This window comes from Dermacentor andersoni, chromosome 10 (genome assembly GCF_023375885.2).
Source record: "Dermacentor andersoni chromosome 10, qqDerAnde1_hic_scaffold, whole genome shotgun sequence".
Classification (NCBI taxonomy): Eukaryota; Metazoa; Arthropoda; class Arachnida; order Ixodida; family Ixodidae; genus Dermacentor; species Dermacentor andersoni.
The window spans coordinates 107,244,827-107,263,769 of NC_092823.1; the positions used below are offsets into that span (position 1 = coordinate 107,244,827).

At 44.2% G+C, this 18,943-nt stretch overlaps 1 protein-coding gene across 2 annotated transcripts in view; it reads left to right on the top strand.

Annotated features, from left to right (window-relative positions):
* The first annotated feature begins 6,371 nt into the window (after positions 1–6,371).
* The window catches only part of Hn (phenylalanine hydroxylase), a 117,904-nt gene continuing 105,332 nt past the window's right edge, over positions 6,372–18,943 (top strand). Inside the window, exon 1 of one of the 2 annotated variants that reach the window (XM_072284977.1) lies at positions 6,372–6,474. Coding sequence is in view for 1 of the 2 variants with exons in the window: in XM_072284976.1 (XP_072141077.1) it covers positions 10,984–11,022 (39 nt within the window). In the remaining variant the exon portion in view is untranslated. Of the gene's footprint in view, positions 6,475–10,732; positions 11,023–18,943 lie in introns of those variants that run through there. The other variant, XM_072284976.1, reaches the window with a different exon arrangement.

Sequence of the window (18,943 nt, forward strand, 5' to 3'; positions counted from 1 at the left end):
CGACGCGGTTTGTGGCGTTTAAAAGAAAAGAAAAAATTAAAATCTCGTGACTTTAGAATTTCCGTTTTAGGCCGGTAATATTTATAAAAAATTAGCGAAAATCGCAAATTTTCAGAAAACGACACTATCAAGTATGGAACTCTGTAACTCGGCAATAAAAAATATCACAATTCTGTGAGCTGCATCTAATTCTACATCTAAAGCGGACAAAGTTGATGTGCTACACATGAATCCCCCAAAAATTAGTAATATGGAAATGCAGCTTTTCCAGGGCCTCTGTACACAGCGTAACGAATTTACGTGAGCTCTAAATTGACATATCGAATTTGTCCGCTTTTAATGATCATATGGATGCGTTTACAGAATCACGATATCTGTTCTTGATTCAATCCTATTAATTTGTAAACTTCGGGCTTTTATATTTTTCTTTGAAAATTATGAAAGCTTGTTCCACAAAATTTAGACCCTAAATCGAAATTCCGTTCCTAACACTCACTAGAATTTAGCTTTCTCTTTCAAATGCAACAAATGTCATTAAAGTCGGTCCAGGCATTATCTCAGAAAAGCGTTCCTGAACGTTCCCAAACACAGAACAATTATACACAGTAAATTCCAGACAATACCGAGACACGAGCTGCGAGCTCTCCAAGCATGAACAAGTAGACATGGCCCGCATCTTATGGAAATGCCCAGAAATTAGATCAATATATGTAGAGGACAACATAGAACCGGACCTTCTTGAGGAGCGACTGCTAAGCGCTCTGACTAGGTCGAAACTACACGACAAACTAGCTATGACCAACTATCACCAACTAATCAACTATGAGCAATCCAGTGGGCCCGGGTAGCGGTGGAAAGGCTATGCCTCGTCACACATAATGCCCGGCTGGCCTGAGCCCGGGCTGACAACCTCGCAGGTCCTTTCCTCATTGAAGTTTTTTCCGCCCGTCCGTCCATCAGTTTCTGCGTTTTAGACGTATTTTAGATGTACTTGAAAAGGCCACGTCGGAGTTGGGCCCTGAACTAAAGCTTCCTCTTAACGCTGAGTGTTGCACGCATATGGGTCCTGGGGAGTACAACTTTGTCGAACACTCGCAGCTCAAATTACGCTCTCAGTTAAAGTGTCTTGAACGGCAGCTGTCCGCGGCACATTCGAGTGCACTCCAACGTGTTTTCTCAATGCTATTATGGAGGAAAAAGTTCATTTCCTTACTTACTCGACGATAATGATGGTGTGTAATGTTTTACAGCGCGACAGACAGTCATGGCCAAAAAGCGCCATGACACATGGTAGTTCTAACGATGTATTGCGGATGGCACGGACAACGAATGAAAATGAACTCATGGTAGATATCACATGGCTGTAAAAGGGCCCAAGAAAGCTGGCTCTAAATAGCGTAAAACATAGGTACTAAAATAATGACGCTCATTAGTTAGTTATGTGGGCTATGGCAACTGGGTTTCTTTAAAAACATGATGTAACTAAACATAACAGTGATACAAAAGCCTCGGAACAGCTCCTGCATATAAGGACTCTTAATCACATGCTAAATTTACCTGGCCGAATGATTTTCACGGTGTCTATTTCCGCTAAAAACTCTAAGATGATTTGCAGATTAGAAAGCGGTTCATTGCTAAGAAAGATTAGCCGGTGTAGAGGTATGCTTTTGCGATATACTGAAGGGAAATAATTTTTCCTCTCTACTTCTATTGCAGGGCATTCAAGAACATGCAGAAATGTGAGATTATTGCCTCACTTACTACAAGTAGCAGGATCACCGTCAGTCAAGAGGTAAGCGTGAGTACTGCAAGTGTGTCCTACCCTTAATCGAAAAAGAACTACTTCCTCATATCGTGCTGTTTTTGCAGCTATCCAGTTTCCTAGTTTTGGTTTTATGATGTGCAGCTTATTCAATAATTGCGTATTCCACTGTCCTTGCCAATGTTTTCTTAGCTTACGGCGTAGAAAAGGCTTGCGGTCTGTGGAAGGCATATGGACTTTTGCATCTGTGTCGCTAATAGTTACTGACGTAGCGCTTTCTTCAGCAGCTTCATTGCCTTTTATACCTTTATGACCAGGAACCCAGCATATGAAAATCACTTGATTGCACACATATGTAGAGCACAACCTGTAAAGCCCACTAAAAACTGAGTTCTTATGTTTTCGTGGACTAATTAGGGCTCTGACTACACCTAATGAATATGTAAACACAATAACCCTAGCGAGATTTGTGAGCTTTATGTTTTTGATTGCCGAGAGTATAGCGTAGGCTTCCGCTGTAAAGATACTTGCGTGTAGATTTAGTGCCCCGGATGTTCAAAATGAAGGGCCGTTAGCTGCGTAAGAAACTTCACTAGAGGACTTGGAAGCATCTGTATAATATTCTGTACAGGAGTGCTTCTCCTGAAGTTCAAGAAAATGGGAGTGTATATATGCTTTCGGCGTACGCTTCAATATTTTTACAAAAGAGATGTCGCATTCGATGGTCTCCCATTCCAACGGTGGGGGCAGGTGAGTGGGAGTCATTAGAACCTTCCCTGAAAGTGAGGCGCCGGTGCTATCGAACGAAAGTTCAATGCAGCACTAATAGCTGGGCGGTTACGCAATAGCCTCGCAAGAGACACGTCGCGAATAGATGAGTAACATGGATGCTCCACATCTGATTTAACCTTGAGAGCAGAGGAAAAATTTAGATATTTCCTTTGGAGATGTAATGACCATTCATTTGATCCCACATAGAGGCTTTCGATTGGACTTGTCCCCGAAGCACATGTAGCTAGGCGTGTACCCAAGTGGTAACCGGGATCTAGCATCTTTCAAGCACTAGGCGTAGTAGAGCTATATACTATAGCTCAGTAGTCGAGGCGGGACCACATAAGGCTTTTGTAGAGGCCCAAAAGGCATCTCCTGTCACTTCCCCAAGGTGTGCGGGACAAGAGCTTCTGTAAATGCATTGTCTTCAGATACCTCGCTCTAGGTTACCTAAGGTGAGGAACACATGTTAGTTTGGAGTTCAAGATAATTCCTAAGAATATACGTTCGCGGCTTATAGTTAGCCGTTGTCCATTAGGATAGATAGAGGGGTCAGGCAGCATACCTCTGTCTTTCGAGAATATAACTCGATATGAGCATTTCCATTTCTACTCGCACCCTTCTAAAAAAATCACAATTTGAAATACATGACCGCAGATGACCTGCTTTGAAAAATGCCAGTTTATTTGTCCACTGCTCAGCAAACGGAGTAGCTTTATGAGAGTTAGAATATGTGATTTTGATGTTGTCATCAGGAACAAACGTCATTACAAACACCTGTTCTGCCTGTCATTGTTCCTTGGAATAGAAGTAGGGTCGGCTCAGTGATCATTCCAAGGTAACGACGCTTTCTAATGGCATTGGCGACAAGTGGTCGCCTAGCTTTTATTAACTGTGTGCGTCTTACTTCACAATAACTCATCAGTCTGCCTGTTTATATTATCTCGTAACGTAACCCATGTCTATGATGAACCACACCCCCGCCATTTTTCCTGCTTTTTTTCCAACAATACTCTAAACGCTTCTTTATCTCGACCAGACCAGTTGACGATCCCATAGGACTTGGATACCAGCAGTTTGGGAAGATGGACACACGCTAGGATCCAGGCTGGAAGAATATCTCGGCCTATGTGTTGTTCTGGGTTTTTTATCTGCAACACACACATGCCTCACCCTGTAGGAAAAATTCGTTTCTGTGTGTCTTAAAGCTAAACTTTATTTGCCTATCCTATGGTTTGGCCTTCGTCGGCTGGTTGTCTGCCGGTCGGTCCGGCGCTGGTCGGTTTCTCGCCGAGTAGAGTCAACATCACTTTAAAAATTCACCTCAGGGTCTCACATCCAAACTTCGGCCGGCCAGGGCAGTAGCTCGGTACTCTAACCATTCAGCCACAAACTCACGTATATCTCTTGGTTGCCAACACAAACTGCTTCCTTCACATAGTCACCACGTGTTCGTTGTGATGATAATTTACCGCACTATGAGCACATACCCACAGTGGCGGATTGGCGAAGGAAGGGGTGGGCCATAGGTATCGTATCGTCAACTAGCATATTGAGAGGAGGACCAAGTGTTCATGCTTGTAATAGTTTCCATACTATGACACATACGCACAATGGGGTGTCGACCAAGAAGAGCGCCGGCATGTTATGATGACAGACAGAGAGACGGATTTTATTGATAAAAGACAGAGAGGTCGAGTTTTCCTATTTCGCTGCAGTCTGATACTCTGCACTGAGGAAGAAGTAAGGGGAGGGAAAGTACTGGAATGAATGATGACAGTAATGATAACAGAAAGGGTGAGTGTTTATGCACATTAGACGGTGGCCCTACAAGAGCCCCTCATCTATGTTCGTGCCACGCAGGAGATTCAACAGCACTTCAATCGTCCGCTTTGAAGTTGCAGTGTCAGGCCGGGGGCCGCGAATAATTTCCTCCGACAGTGGTTTCCTGCCAAAGTTGGATAGGGAATTATCTAACGTCCTTCATTCCAGCGTGTATGGTGGACAATCGCACGATATGTGTTCCTGCGTTTCAGACGTCTGACGTTGTTGGCACTGATTGTTCGAGCGGCCGGTGAGGTGTGCGTAGCGGCGAGTGAAAGCAACGCCCAGCCGAATTCTGCGGAGCAATGACGCTTTGCTCCGCGTAACCTTCAGGGGTGAATAAAATTTACCTTCTGGGTCGATCATATGTAGGCGTCTGTGGATGCCAGCATGGGCTCTGTATGCCTTGTTAAGGTCCCGCATGAGATCACTGAGTTAATGTCGCGTCGCGAATGATTTCCTACTATGGCACATATCTCCTACAAAGCAATTGCCACGAAGTGTTTTCGGGTGTCGATAATAACGATTTTCTTGCAATGGTGCATACAAAGGAACCGGATGGTACAATGGCACACGTAAATGATGGATGGTGCAGTGGCAGAGGAAGACTGGCCAGAAAAGTGAGCGGTACGCATTGTAACAACGCAAACAATCTCTCCGAGATAATCACCGCGTGTTGATGAATATGATTTCCAGACTATGGCGTTTACTCTCAATGTAACTTCGGCCAAGAAGCGTGTCCACGTGTTGATTTATGATGATGGTTTCCATACTACGACACTAACCCACCAGAACGGATCGGCCAATGAGAGCGTCCGCGTGTTCGCAGAGATGTTATTTCAATAATACACTACATACCCACAACAGGGCATCGGCGTAGCAGCTGGTGGTACATATCGCGCCATCAACCAGCTATCTCAGGTGGTCGCCATGTGTTGATGATCAAACCAGAACGGTGATCGGCAGAGCAGCGACCGGTAGATTAGAAATAAATAGAACGACATGAGAAAACACAAGTCAGTATAGAATTTGGCACATTGGGTAGCACGGGTGAGCAAGAGCACTTGTTCACGCCAGCTTCGTTTACGCCAAAGATGAAGGAACGAACTCAATAAATATGTAGCATTTTATTCACGACTTGATGAATGCTTGGCTTTGCATAGATTCCAACATGTGCGTTGGATCTGCATATATGTTTCTCCAGTGATGGTGAGTAAGGGCAGTAGTAAAACATTAATTTAATGAATTCTAGCTTACCATTCGTCGTTGTAAACCCCTACGGACTCCTTTGTTTTCATTCTTTGTATCCAATTTAGCGACTGATTTTCACTTTAACTTTGACGTTTATGCGTTGTCTAGTTGTATTTCCTAGGATGCCTCGCACCTTATTGTCAACTTTCTTCACCTCTTCCTTCATTCCATGCCCGTGCTCTTCAGGTACAGATATTTGTACACTCCAGCCCCCCACTTCTTCTCTCCCATGTTCCTCAGTCATCCCTCAAGAGTCATTTCTCTGTACCCTTCTGTCATTCGAAAGAGACCTCGTAGGAAGTGACGACAGCTAGTCGACAACCTTCCGACTACACTATATACGAGCCCTGTTTCTTATAAAGGCTTCACTGTACAACGAACGAAAAGTTTGGCGGCAGACACAGCGTTGTCCGAATCCATTGCGTTTTCTTGCATTTTTCCTGCGTTCTCCAGCGCCACACTGTCAAACAATTTACGCCGTTAAAGCTGAACAATGGTGTCAATCGGTCTATAACTTACACCGCTTTTTGGGTATAAGGGTGCGAGTTAGAGATTGCGCCCCTGGGCCTAACGACGTGCCGAGGATCGTACGACTCGCCCTTGCCGGACTACTGGGTGGCATGCAAGGCGACAATTGTGACAACGAGGGATATCAGGGCCTGCCGGGTATCGCTGGGAGGGCCGCTGATACCGCAATATCACCACTGTCCGCGAGCGAACGAAGAAGCGACAACTGGTGGACAATATTTCGACAGTTTACGCTGCCATAGCTCCTATAAAGCCCGCACTGTCTAACGCCTCAGCATTTGGGCAACGGTGATAGCGTCGTGCGCAAGTTTCTGCCAAGCACCGACTACCTTTTCCAGGTGAGTGCACATTTCTTTTTTGGCGTTCTGCTCAGGCAGCTTGACTAATGTATCAGCCGCCGTGACTGCTGCCTGGTGATTTGTGATGTTGTGGAATTGCCACGCCTAACACGTGAAGGGTAGCAAAACTGTTTCTGGATTTCAAATATAGATTCATGGACGAATCGGAAAAGAAGGAAGGATGCTATAGAAATTCGCATGTGCGCAGAGGAGGGGGAAAACATGTAGAGAGTTAGCAGAAATAAAAGCAAGTATGAACTTCGTTAGCAAGAAAGCCTTGACGATGCCAGCCGTGAACTTGACGTAGCTCTCAACGAGAACAAGAACCTTGTTAAAAGAAATGATGCACTCACGCTGAGCGCTATTGCTCCAGAAAGCTATCTTATTGAGTGTCACTTAAGCATTCTAAATCTGGGCAATGTACCCGCATTTGTAACGAATAAATTAAGAAAATTCTAGTAAATGACGACGAGCATCAAGAACGGTTGCAACATATTGTTGGTGAGGCTGGTGCTGTTCTTGTCGGCGTGTGTCGTGGAGTACGGATGAAGGATAGCGGCAAAATAAATGTTTTGTTTTTTTAGTTGAAGCGCCGAGGAGAGCGCGATAAAGTTTTTAGTGCGGCTCAAAAAAACAGATAACGACAAACGTAACTTTAGAGTTCCTTTAAGCAACTTATAAAGCTAATCAACTGGAATAATTTTCCAGTGGCCAGAGGCGTTATTAAATTGTACAAAAAATTCAAAGGAACACTTAAAAGCGATTATATTGTATCATTTCCTCTTGGGAAGTAAAACATACATATAAAACAATTTATAAAAACTATGAATAAATGTTACCTTGACCAGCAATAAAAATATAAAGAAAAGATAGAAAGAAGCTTTATTGCTGCTTTGTCAAAGCACGTAATGTATACTAGTTGGCCGAATACAAGACCGCTAAAAGTAGATTAACAAACAAGAACAACGGGCAAAAGTGGACTTCTACCGGATTTTTCACACGCATAGTATAGGACGAAGTGAAATAGACAAACACAGAAGCCAGGAAATAAAATGAGGTACATTCTTCACCAGAATAAATAGAATGTAAATTGATGCGAAAACAATATAGAAGCACAACAGAGCTGGCAGACCGAATTAATGATTTCTTTGTGAAACAGGAACCATTTAGGTGATCACACCACTCAGCCACCTGAAGAGTAGCTGCCACCATCATGAAATCGCGTAGAAAGCTAACCAGTTCAGTATTTATTAGATATTATAACGGTCGGGTTTGCAAACATGTACAACTTAGTGGAATTAAGTGTTTTTTAATAGTTGATACTATACGTAAATCAGTAGGAAAAAGGTAACTTAGCAGCAATCAGACAATTTATGCAGGCCACTAGTTTTCAAAGCACCTCAAAAAGGGATAAATGAAAAGGTAACACATTTAATAAAGGTACGACTTTTTAAGAAATGGCAGCGTTAATTCCACAAAAAAAAATGTCTTCAGCGGAAACCACTCTTTTATCAGAGAATGATATTACACTGGGTCATACAAAAACATTTTTGTATTGGCATCGTTTAAAAGAATGAGCAAATAAAATTATCACAAAAGGCATCAATTACTGTTACATAATTTAGAATGCTACGTGGTTTAAGAAAGTGCTACTCAATATCAAGTAGTCTTGAGTACGCTGTCGCAATGTGTACAAATGAAATGCTTTCGGTCACGGATAAGACAAATCAGAACAGGACTACTACCTAGAAGTTAATTTTATGCAACAGTGCTGATACTGCTAACATGGAAGTGAAGTTTAACTTTATTCTCTGTATTGATGGCCGCACAGTATGTTTTCATGAATATACTTCTACTCTTAAAGTCCAGAATTAGCGCCTGCTGCATGTTTCATGACTTGCAAAAAAAAAAAAAAAATCTAGCGCTACGCCAGCCGAATACAGGTGGACCATTTTTTTTAGTTTTTGACACATCCGTGCAGTTTCCTTACGAAATAACGTGTAACGCTCTCTATTGCAGCGTGCTAGATATGCACCATGCTATGGTATAATAACGCAATTATCAGCTGCGCCACCACGCCCTTCTTTTGAGCGTAAGAGGACACAGTAAGACAAATGTTCGCATTAAGCCACTTCCTCCAAAGATAATTTAGTAAAATTACCCTCGGACAGGCTAATAAAGATAAAAGGCTACCATTATCGCAAAGGATTTCCTGCTCGTCCCGGCAAGGGCGTTGCGAATCTTCAATGCTAAGAACAACGGCACTGGTACAGTCGCACAGCGTTATCGCAGCTGAAAGCGTTCAGCGTGAAATGGAAAATTGTCACGCGCTCAAATTTTACTCGAAACAACAGAGGGAACTCTGATTGGTTACTCGGAAGTAAAGCTCCACTGTTAAGGAGAAGTTTTTGCTAGTATGGAAGTCGAACATAAAGCCACCACGTTTGAACGGCAGTCGCTTTACAGCATCAGATAATTTGGAAGCTAGAAAATCGTAGGGTAAGGTCCAATAGCCGGCCGCCGGAGGCTAGGAGTCATTGAAACAGCCAATAAGGCGTTAAAAATTGGCGAAACCGAGAAAGGTTTGTGGAAGAGGAAATTGTCAATAACCCGAATGTAGCGCGACGTTACCTTGCAGCGTGTACCTGGTGATGATAAACAACCATCCCATCTTAGCAGAGGCTTTCTAAGCACGGAATATTCGTAGATATAGCTCACTGGAGCGAGCCATGTATTCATGGTATCTACAGCGTAGGATGCTTTACGTAGAAGAATAGTGTGGGGGTTGTCACTGAGAAATTGTGAGAACAACTCTCACTTTGTTGAATTCAGAAGAAAGCGTTTGATTCCAGTGAACGGTGGACGCAATATTTCTTTAGGAAAGCACTAAAATTTGGTACGTAGCAAAAACAAAAAAACTGAAGCACGAAATTTAGAAATGACTAGTTACCAAGACAAATATCACGAATATATCAATTGTGTTTATTATTGCATCCACAACGGTGAATAATACCGTATTAATAATCAAACCAGGGGGAAATGTTTAGTTGTCAAATATTTTGCGCGATATCGACCTACAAATAATTAACCTTTGAAAGAGGCGCATGCCCCATAAGTATTGTTCTCTCCACTCTTACATATAACTGTAATAGCAGAACTGCTATACCTCATTGTACTGTAAATTTAACGGGTTCCGTTCATCATGGCATAATCATTCTTTTTTCACAAGTTCTGGTTCTATGAAGAATAAGGGCAATAAAACAATCTGCTTAAAATAAAAATCTGCTTTCGGCAGTCAGTGTTTTATTTTATTATTACCCCTTATGCCATTTAATCGGGTCTGCAGTAGTCTAGTAAGAATATTTCAACGCTTAAAAAAAGATCATTTAGTAGCAATAGCTTCCTCCTGGGTAAAAAGTAATATTTTGGGACACGGGATATGTTCCTAACCACGGTACTGAAATATTTTACAATTTGGGTTTCGCTTTCGGGCAAGAAACAGTTTGCTGAAGTGTGCCTCTTCCACACGTTTCAGCCTTCCGTAAATATTTCACGGCTTGTGCTAAATTCCAAGGGTAGTGGCTCCACTCACTGTACCATATCGTAATGCAACGACATGCAACCAACGTGCGAAGAATAGCTTCGTCATCGCAAGTTTACAAATGCGAGTCGGTGCCGAGCGATACTGCATGACTAGCAGCACGATTTCGTGCATCTATTTTTGGGAACAGAATCGTGGGAACATAATCGTGGCAGCGAAGGCAAATATTTGTTAATGTTCACGCGCTTGCTGTGTTCAAACTGCAAAGCTAAGTGGCTCGATTCGCTACAGTGTGTCCCAGTGCTACGTAAATGCGCAGGAACCTAGGACCTCGAAGGCTAAAGCTACTCCACTTCCCTCGATCGTAAGTGGTGGGGCCTCCTCTCAATGCCCACAGACATGCCCGCCGGTGGCGTCAAGCAGTCCGCAGGGTGACTTGACACAGGGCGACGACGAAATAAATTGTCGTGCGCCACCTCTTTGAGGTTTCCTCGCCGCATATTAGGGCAATAAACGCTCGTTATCCTATGGCGCAGGAAAAAGCCCTTGCCCGAGGGCGGTAACAGCAGACGACGTCGCAAGCGAGCTGTCGTCGGCGACGTCTGCTGCAGATAGACGCCCGGTCAGGTCTCCAGCGATTACGGGGGAGGGGGTTTCTAGCTCGAGGCTAGACCGGCTGCGATTGGGCGACGCCGGCGTGGTCAGATCACCACAAAGCCGGACATAAACAGCTGCCTCACGCGAGCTTGCGTTTAGTCTGAACGACTAGCTGCGACCGTCGTTCGGAAGCTCGGCGCGACGTGTCAGTTTCTTTTGCGAGGCCAAGCAGACCTCTGCACGTGGGTTAGCCAGCAACTGAGTGAGGAACCCGGGGTTTGAATCGCGGAGGAAGCGAGCCCAACCACAAGTGACGCCCACTTACGCTCCCGAATTCTGGTTCGAATCGAAGAACAAGTCATTCCGCTGACATGAACGGAGTCAACGACAGTGGTGAAACAGCTGGAAAGGTAGGACACGCTTAAGTTTAGTCGCGTTTTCAATCGCCAGCTTGCGTTATGCACCAGGCCCGCTCTAAATGGGAAGAGCGTGCTACAATAATGCGTACCTGCGCGCACGTACTGCACACATCTGAGCGCAGAAAAACTATCTAGTGCTTTGCGCGAATTGGCAAATAAAAGTGATTCCCTATACTCCGTAAGTCTGCTACACTTAGCCGAACGGGTTAATAAAAGAGCTTTGATTTACTTCGTCCGCGTATATACATGAATACATTATAACATAGCTAAACCAAGATTGTTAAGCTCATATTGTTGCTGCTACTGGCCACGCGAGAACTGTCTAAACAGGCAATGTGAAGCGGCAGTATTCAGATCAAGCAAGGTATACAGTTTTGGTTTTTAGTGGCATCGGGGGGGAGGGGGGGGGGGGGAGGGCGATACATACCCCACAATTACTATTTAGACGAGTTTACTCGTTTTACTTCGAGGTTTCACGTTTGCTATATGATTTCTTAGCCCGACGATAACGCAGTTGTCGCAGTTCTTATCGCTGCCGCTGTTGCTCCTGATACACTCTGATGAGTTTCGCAATTTCTGGAATTTGTCCTCACCGTATCTTCATTGTCTGTCACTATCGTTAAGAACAAGTAGAAAACACATGGCGCCGCTCCTCGCTTGCTTGTCAACAGCAGATACATGGAGGGTGGGAAAGCAGGAGGAACTCTCTCCAAGCAGTCAGAATACTTTTTTCTAACGGCGCCACACCGAACTAAAAAAGGAGACACAGGACCAAGCACACAACTCAGTCGGTCATGTGCCGCTTTTATAAGGCCTGTGATGCGTTGTACAAGAAAAATTTCTGCCGCCTGACAAGATGTATCAACGAAGACGCTGCTAAGAAATTCTTTATTCTAGAATGTAATTTTATTAACGCTATTTCGGGCTTACCTTCTGCTCGAACAATAGTAGTCATCAACTCTAAGTACACGTCCTCTATTGAGCATACTGGGCACGTTACTTTTCTGTCCAGAACGCATACGTCTTCTTATGTGCACATGCCTCTGATGACTTGAAAGCATAGCCTTTTCTAAGAAATTACTAGAGGGAATTTTGGCACTAGTGTCTACGGTAGCCTTATACATGGGAATTTAGGCGGCATGAGGATGATGCAAAGTAGGTTTGTCTAAACTTCGTCTTTCTGGCTTCAAACGGTTCTGTGACGGCGAATTTATCATTTAAGCAACATATCGCGTTATGAATGCGGCAATTTGCAATGATTAGGCATGTGCGCACAGACTAACTACATTGATTTGTTTAGATTACTACGAATGTTTGTAAATTGAGAAAGATAAAGCGCAATTGACAATGTCAGCATTGGTCACGAGTCTAACGGCATACAGATAAACATACAAGGAAGGAAAAGCCAACATCTTCTATGTGAAAATGCTATTTCTATCTTGAGGTATCACGGCACAGAAACAACATCATGGCAAAACAAATCACGTCTCAAGAAACGCACCACTAACACACATCACCCACACAGGCAACAACTGCAAGAAAGACTCCAAAGACACAGGAGCGCGTTTGTCAATGAGGGGGGGGGGGGGGGGGTGCATATTTTTTTGGAGTGATTGCGTGTTGCTTGTTGGTGACTGTGTTGTTCGCGCTCCGATTCGGGTTACCATAATGAGTTGCCAACTATCCCCACCGCAAGTTGTCCTAACAAAAGCACAGCATACCTGACACAGTGCACACAGTGACAGCAACAAATACAACATGCCAAGCAATCAAGTCACCACTTGAGATTCATGACAGATGAACCATTTATATGCGAAGAATAACCAAGAAAACCAGTGATACATTCGCAGCAAAATCGATTGTCGTTGCTCACACGCGGTAAGACATCTGTAATCGCCATCTGTTGCAATAACTTATATTTGATATCTCTCTCTCGTTTGAGATGGCGAATGGCCGAGTGGAGCGCATATTATTCCACGTTGCTAACACGCCATGTATAATTTCACGTGCTTCTTGCTTTCTGTAAGGAAACTCCTTCCTTTCATTACTCTCTCGCGTGCACGACAATTTGCGTGTTGTTTACGCTTCTGATGTACATACAACGCTCTGCGGCTCCCTAGCATTGTGCGTCCTGACATAGAAGTGTGCAACAGTGCGTAGAAGGTCCGACATAGAAAGTCCACAGTGCGATGTCGTTTTGCTCCAATACACGACATTCGGCTAATGTTAAAATGATGTCATTACAGAAGCAATTCGGAACGCTAATTACCTTTCGCTGATGAGCTCTGGCGCAGCAAAGTGAAATTAAGCCTGGCGACTATTAAATGTTCGCAGAAAACGTCTAAAAATATCTCCTTTTGGAAATAAAGAGTGATATTTTTGTTTTCATACGATGCCCGTTGCCACATTAATTGACGGTCACTTCAGCTTCCCCGCAAGCTTCCTTCTGTGCGCTGAAAATGCACAGGAGATGCCCTTTGTGTGTGATCCATTGTATATCGGCCGCAAATTATCGTAGTCAATTCTGTCAGACTAAAGCGCTTCATTTAGCTAGTTACTCTTTAGACTATCAACTTCATTTGGTGTTCATTACCTTTTCATTTTCCAATCTGTGACTATCTATGACGTTCTTTTTTAGAGGTTCTAGTCTTTCCTCGCAAATTTGTCAGGCCTAAACATGTATTGAAAAAGTTTGATGAGGGCAGAAGCTGGAGTATTGTTCGGGAGACTCCACTTAGCTTATGGTACTAGGTCACAGAAAGATTTGTTGTGCCACTGAAGTCCAGAAATTTGCTTTGTCAGCCCTACCGCCATCGTGTGGAAGCAACATGGAGTGGCAACATGTTGGCAAGTGCGGCTTTCTAGAGTATTAATTTCGTTGAACGCTAGGGCTAAGCTGCATTGTAAAAGGACAAAAGGCTTCACCGAGCAGGTTTTGAGAACTTGGCTATCCGCGAAAACGACACAAATATGAGAAATTACTTTGAATGCGAAATGTGGCACTTAGTATGGGTGCTTAAGCTAGGTGAAAAAGTCCAATGGCAGAAAAGTGAAGCCTTCATTTTCTGCAGTGATAGCGAATCCTTTATCCGCCGACTGGATGAGTTGTGTTAAAAAGAAGCCCTTACAGTTTATGATGTTGGTGTCACCTATTTAGTGTTCCTTTAAAAGCGGTGTTTATGAATGACCAGTTAAACCCGCTGCGCATGAGAGCACACTTCCCTGCCACTCGAATTTTTTCGAAATATTAGTACACAGTATCACACTACTCCATCGGCTATGGACCAAACTATAATGACGCAGTGGCCATTAAGCCTGCTGATGTATGGCGTCACCAGCTCGAGCTTCCGACGACCGAATATTGACGATTTTAGGAACTTCGGTACGACTACAGACTAAACAATTTGTCACACCTCAGCGCCAATGCTATATATTCTGGAGAAGTTGAAACAAGAACATGGCCGATCAAATGGCTCGCTGATCATTCTTATTTGAGACTCCCCTTCTCATGCGGGCAAGACCATTATGTAACCGTATATGTTTCCTACTCCGTGATATATCCCTAGTGCAGCAAGTTAGTCATTGAATGCTTCTGGCTCAGATAGCACTGACACTTGCTATGACCTGCTACCCCCAACCCTTACTAGAAATTTATATTCTTACATATTGGGCCGAACCCATCTCACAACAACTGTCGACGGTAATGCATTTAGCATTGTATCAAAACAGTGACGTAACCTATTGCCACCGACGAAACGAGTTATGTATGAGACGTGAACTGCCACATGACTCTCGCGTTTCCCCAAGAATTTCCGGCGCCATCCGCGTGTAGACTCGGAAATGCGTGGTACGGCGGTGCGTGCGAACACCGACAAACGCGTTCATGCGACAACTGACACTACCCTCTTCGAGTTTCTCTCTGGACACGCTGGGCCATCTAGTGGCGCCGCCGAAAATTACGCACGTGACCTCCGAAACGAGAAGCGTATAGCACCGGCTGCTGCGTGCTCTGAGAATTGTTCCCTCACTCGCCGCACACTCAGTGGCACGTATTAGTGATCCAAGTTAGCGAGAGGTTCGTTGAAGAGCTCCACATACCTAGTCCCGCATCTACGGTGCCCCGTGTCGATGTGAAAGGGATTCGTTGAAGGCGGTCACATATCGCCACATTTCAGCAACTAATGTTGGTCCAGAGGTTGGTTTCGAACCTCGTTCCCTCAGCACAGCAGCTCGATGCGCTACCCGTTCGACCACGGAGTATATATCCAGTGATCCAGGCAGGCGGGAAAACGGTTAGAAAGAATTATATATAAACATACATAGATAGATGGCGAGGTACACATTTCCTGTAGAATGCTTAAGCAGCCTGAGATGGCTCACGCATGGAACCTTGCAGTATGTCTCAAGTACCCACATCGTCCATCTATGGCGGGCGATCATCACCTGCTGTGGCTGTGCCCTAGTTCACAGGAGATTAGACCCAAGTGCTCAGGGAATCAAAACTCAAGTCTGCTGTAATTTTCCAGAGGACTATAATACCCAGTAGATGATGGACAATTCTTAAGCTCACCGTTGCAACATCTGCGTCACAAAGGACGGTATCCGTCTATTTGAAGTCTTTTTTTTTCTTTCTTACATATATGCCTTGCGGCAGGTCTCCTGAATTGAAGAAGATGCAGGCGCCTGACGCCCTACACTAGCAATTTCAAGCCTTGCGCGCTGGATAACTGCGTATTCAAGACACTAAAAGCACAATGGCAAGTTTGCTTGGGACTTTTGCGTTAAATTGGGGTAACGTAATTCCGCGGAAGCTACAGTAATTCTGCGAGAAATAACCGGCGTAACCTATAGGCATCTTACGCTTGACGTTTACAGTGAATGTTTTAATTCAGAATATTCTTAACGACGGCAGTTGTAGTCGGCTATACTAGCGTGTAAAACGTTTACGACGAATAAATTACACTCTGAAATTTGCAGCTCTGTTATGTTCCACATCACTATAAACTTCATTACTCCGTAACAGAATATCAACACGGGTTTCTTCTTGCACGAGTACCAAACATACCTTAAGTTGAACGGCTTACATAACTTTTGCAGAAATATATCACGCTGTGTATCTGTACACCAACACATTTTGTGCAGCTGATCGGTATATTTTGGGCAACGCATTGAGGCATGCTTTGCATGACCAATCTGTGCTTTTGTTATTCCTTATACGCTTGTTCACTTGACCGAACTTTCAGTAGTGGTTCGTTTTCTGAATAGTTACCATGTCTTTCCAACTGTAGCTAGTCCCACTGCCTCTAGAGTTTGGTTTTTGGGCATCCTACTCTATTAAGCTTCGGCTGTGCGTGCTAAAAAAACCGTAATTTCTGAGATAAATTTCATATGACTTAGCCTGCCCCGTTTAATATTCATGGTGCGATCAAGTAAACAAAGGGACACCTTTCATAACAAGTCACGAACATACCCACTTGGCGTCCTTTATCGAAACCTGCATAAATATTGAGACCCCAGGAACCGGTGGAAGCCAGTGTAGGTCACTTGGGGCCATCTCTGGCCACGATAAGCTCCAGCTCTTGCGACTCCCAGCAGATTTCTGTCAAGATTTCCGGCGTCATGAGCCGGCGGCACCTGATACTCGCCGTCTAGTCCGCGAGACGCTCAGATCGTGGCGCATGCGGTAGCTTATCGGGACGTTGGAGAAGTAAGTACCCATGAACTTGGCCTGTTATCGTATCCCGCGGTAAGCCTGCCTATTCCCCTCGCTGCGAAGCGGCTTCGTTTCCGCGCACATCCCTTCTTGCGTTCATCTCATTTGTCACGAATATATCTAGGGAGCGAACCCCGTCATCCCATGCGAAAATTATCACGTCGAGCCTCGTCGTGTGACCTCAGTCTAGCCGACCTAGAAAGTGCAAGGTCGACGGAAGAGTGCGAGTGCCAGTGCAAGCTGTGAATTTCACTTCCCGAAAGGCGCACAGAGAGCTTGTCCGGCTTGCCGAATGAAAGGTCTGGGGGCAGCCGATTGAATTTGAAAGAATAGTGCCGTAATATTTTCTTTTATTTTTCTTATTTTGCTTTAACTGAAGACCTTCGACCTCAAAACCCCTAAAAAGTTACTGGCAAAGCCTGGGAATGCTATAAATAATTTACGACAGTAGCTTTTTTACAAAGCAGCTGTGGCTTTGTTCCCCATGATGGGTGTCATGACGTCACACAATAAGGTTGGTGACATGGCAGCAGCACACCGTGACCTTTTGGCACTGTCTCCAGCTCGCTGGGACTTCTGGTACGCGCGACGAATGGCTCTGCGCCTAGCATACCACGAAGCGAGCCGCAGCGATTGCCGAAACATCCCGATGCCCGGCACCCGCGTGGCAACCTTCTGTGTTATGACACACTTCACTCTTGGGAACTGAAACCAAAACTGATTTGCTGAAGAGCGACAAAAGTAAAATATTTAGGAATCTCTGTGGCAAGTCAAACATTTTTCTAGTGTTTAGATGTCTAGAAACTTCCGTGAAAGTCATGTCGGTACTCCTCTAAGGCTAAGATCACGTGTTCTTCTTAAGGATATCTTAAGCCTCAATCTGTCGTAATCTTACCTCCATTCTGATACCCACAGGCTTTGTTGAAAGCTTGTCTGCTCGATGGGTGGTCACGGCATAATTGTGCACAAAAAAAAATGGGCGCGCATCAGACTGGTGACTTTGAAAGAACATTGAACCAACCTTGCCGTGATGCGAAAGAGAAAAAACTGACCGCTAAATGTTATGGTGACAACTCTGAATCCTGTGTGGAAAATTTGCCGAGTAGGTAATCCACAGCAAACTGGTAAAAGTGGGCTAAGAACAAGACAGAGGCAAATATATTACAACTAAGACTTATTTTGTTCTTCTACATCTCTTTGACTCTGTCATCTTGTTAGAGTGCTATTGCAAATCATTTTATGAGTGCAGTGGCCCTGATAGTTACTGTAGAACGTACGCATTATCGGTACTGAGCCTAATTAGATTACACGCCTTTATGTGGGGTAAGCACATTCAAAGGACTAAACAGAAGCTAAATCGCAACCGTCCTGGCCGATCATAGAATTTCCTAGAAGAACAGCATGGGGAACTCTGGCGCTGCATTCGTTTAGCCCCTGTGGAAATGATATATAGCACAGGGATTTGTCTAACTTTCTTGCTAACGGCTTCACACGTTCTTGAGGCATTATCCACTACGCTCAGTGCTCGTGAATTTCTGGCAAATGATATTTTCTTAAACCTATGAAGGCAATAGGTTTTTGTGCACACGCACAATAATTTTGAATTTTACATTGACGAAGGAAAGTATTGTTGAAAATGATCCATTCGCACAGTCACAAAGCCGGTTTAGACCTAAACAAAGTTTACGCAAATATCCGAGTACTGCACACATCATTTCCAGGCTGACTGAACCTGAATACCTACAAGCACCGCAGACACAAGCTTCACAGTTCCCTGAAGAAACTTTTGTAGGAAACTCTAGGGTATCGTCTGTTTACGGGCACTGAGCCACCGTTTTTAGGCTTATATTGACCGCAAATTGGTGCTGTACTTACTGTGAACAAGGGTCCTTGATGGGAGACGATACGTCTTGCGCTCTGTTAGACTTGGAGCATTTCTATTTTGCGTAGTTGGTGCCCATGTGTTTCCTCTTCAACACGGTTATGCAATTACCTCCATTTTAAATAGTCATGACACGCGTTCTTTTTTCCCGCACAAGGGTCACTCTGGCAGCGTACAGTTGCTGGCAATAGTAATACTGTGGTCACGAAAATAACTTGTTCTTGGATTAGTTGCATGCCACTTGGTGAAGGTGGTTGCAGTGAATATAAAAGAGACAAAGAAGCGCAACATTAACACCGCTTGCAGTGGTACTAACA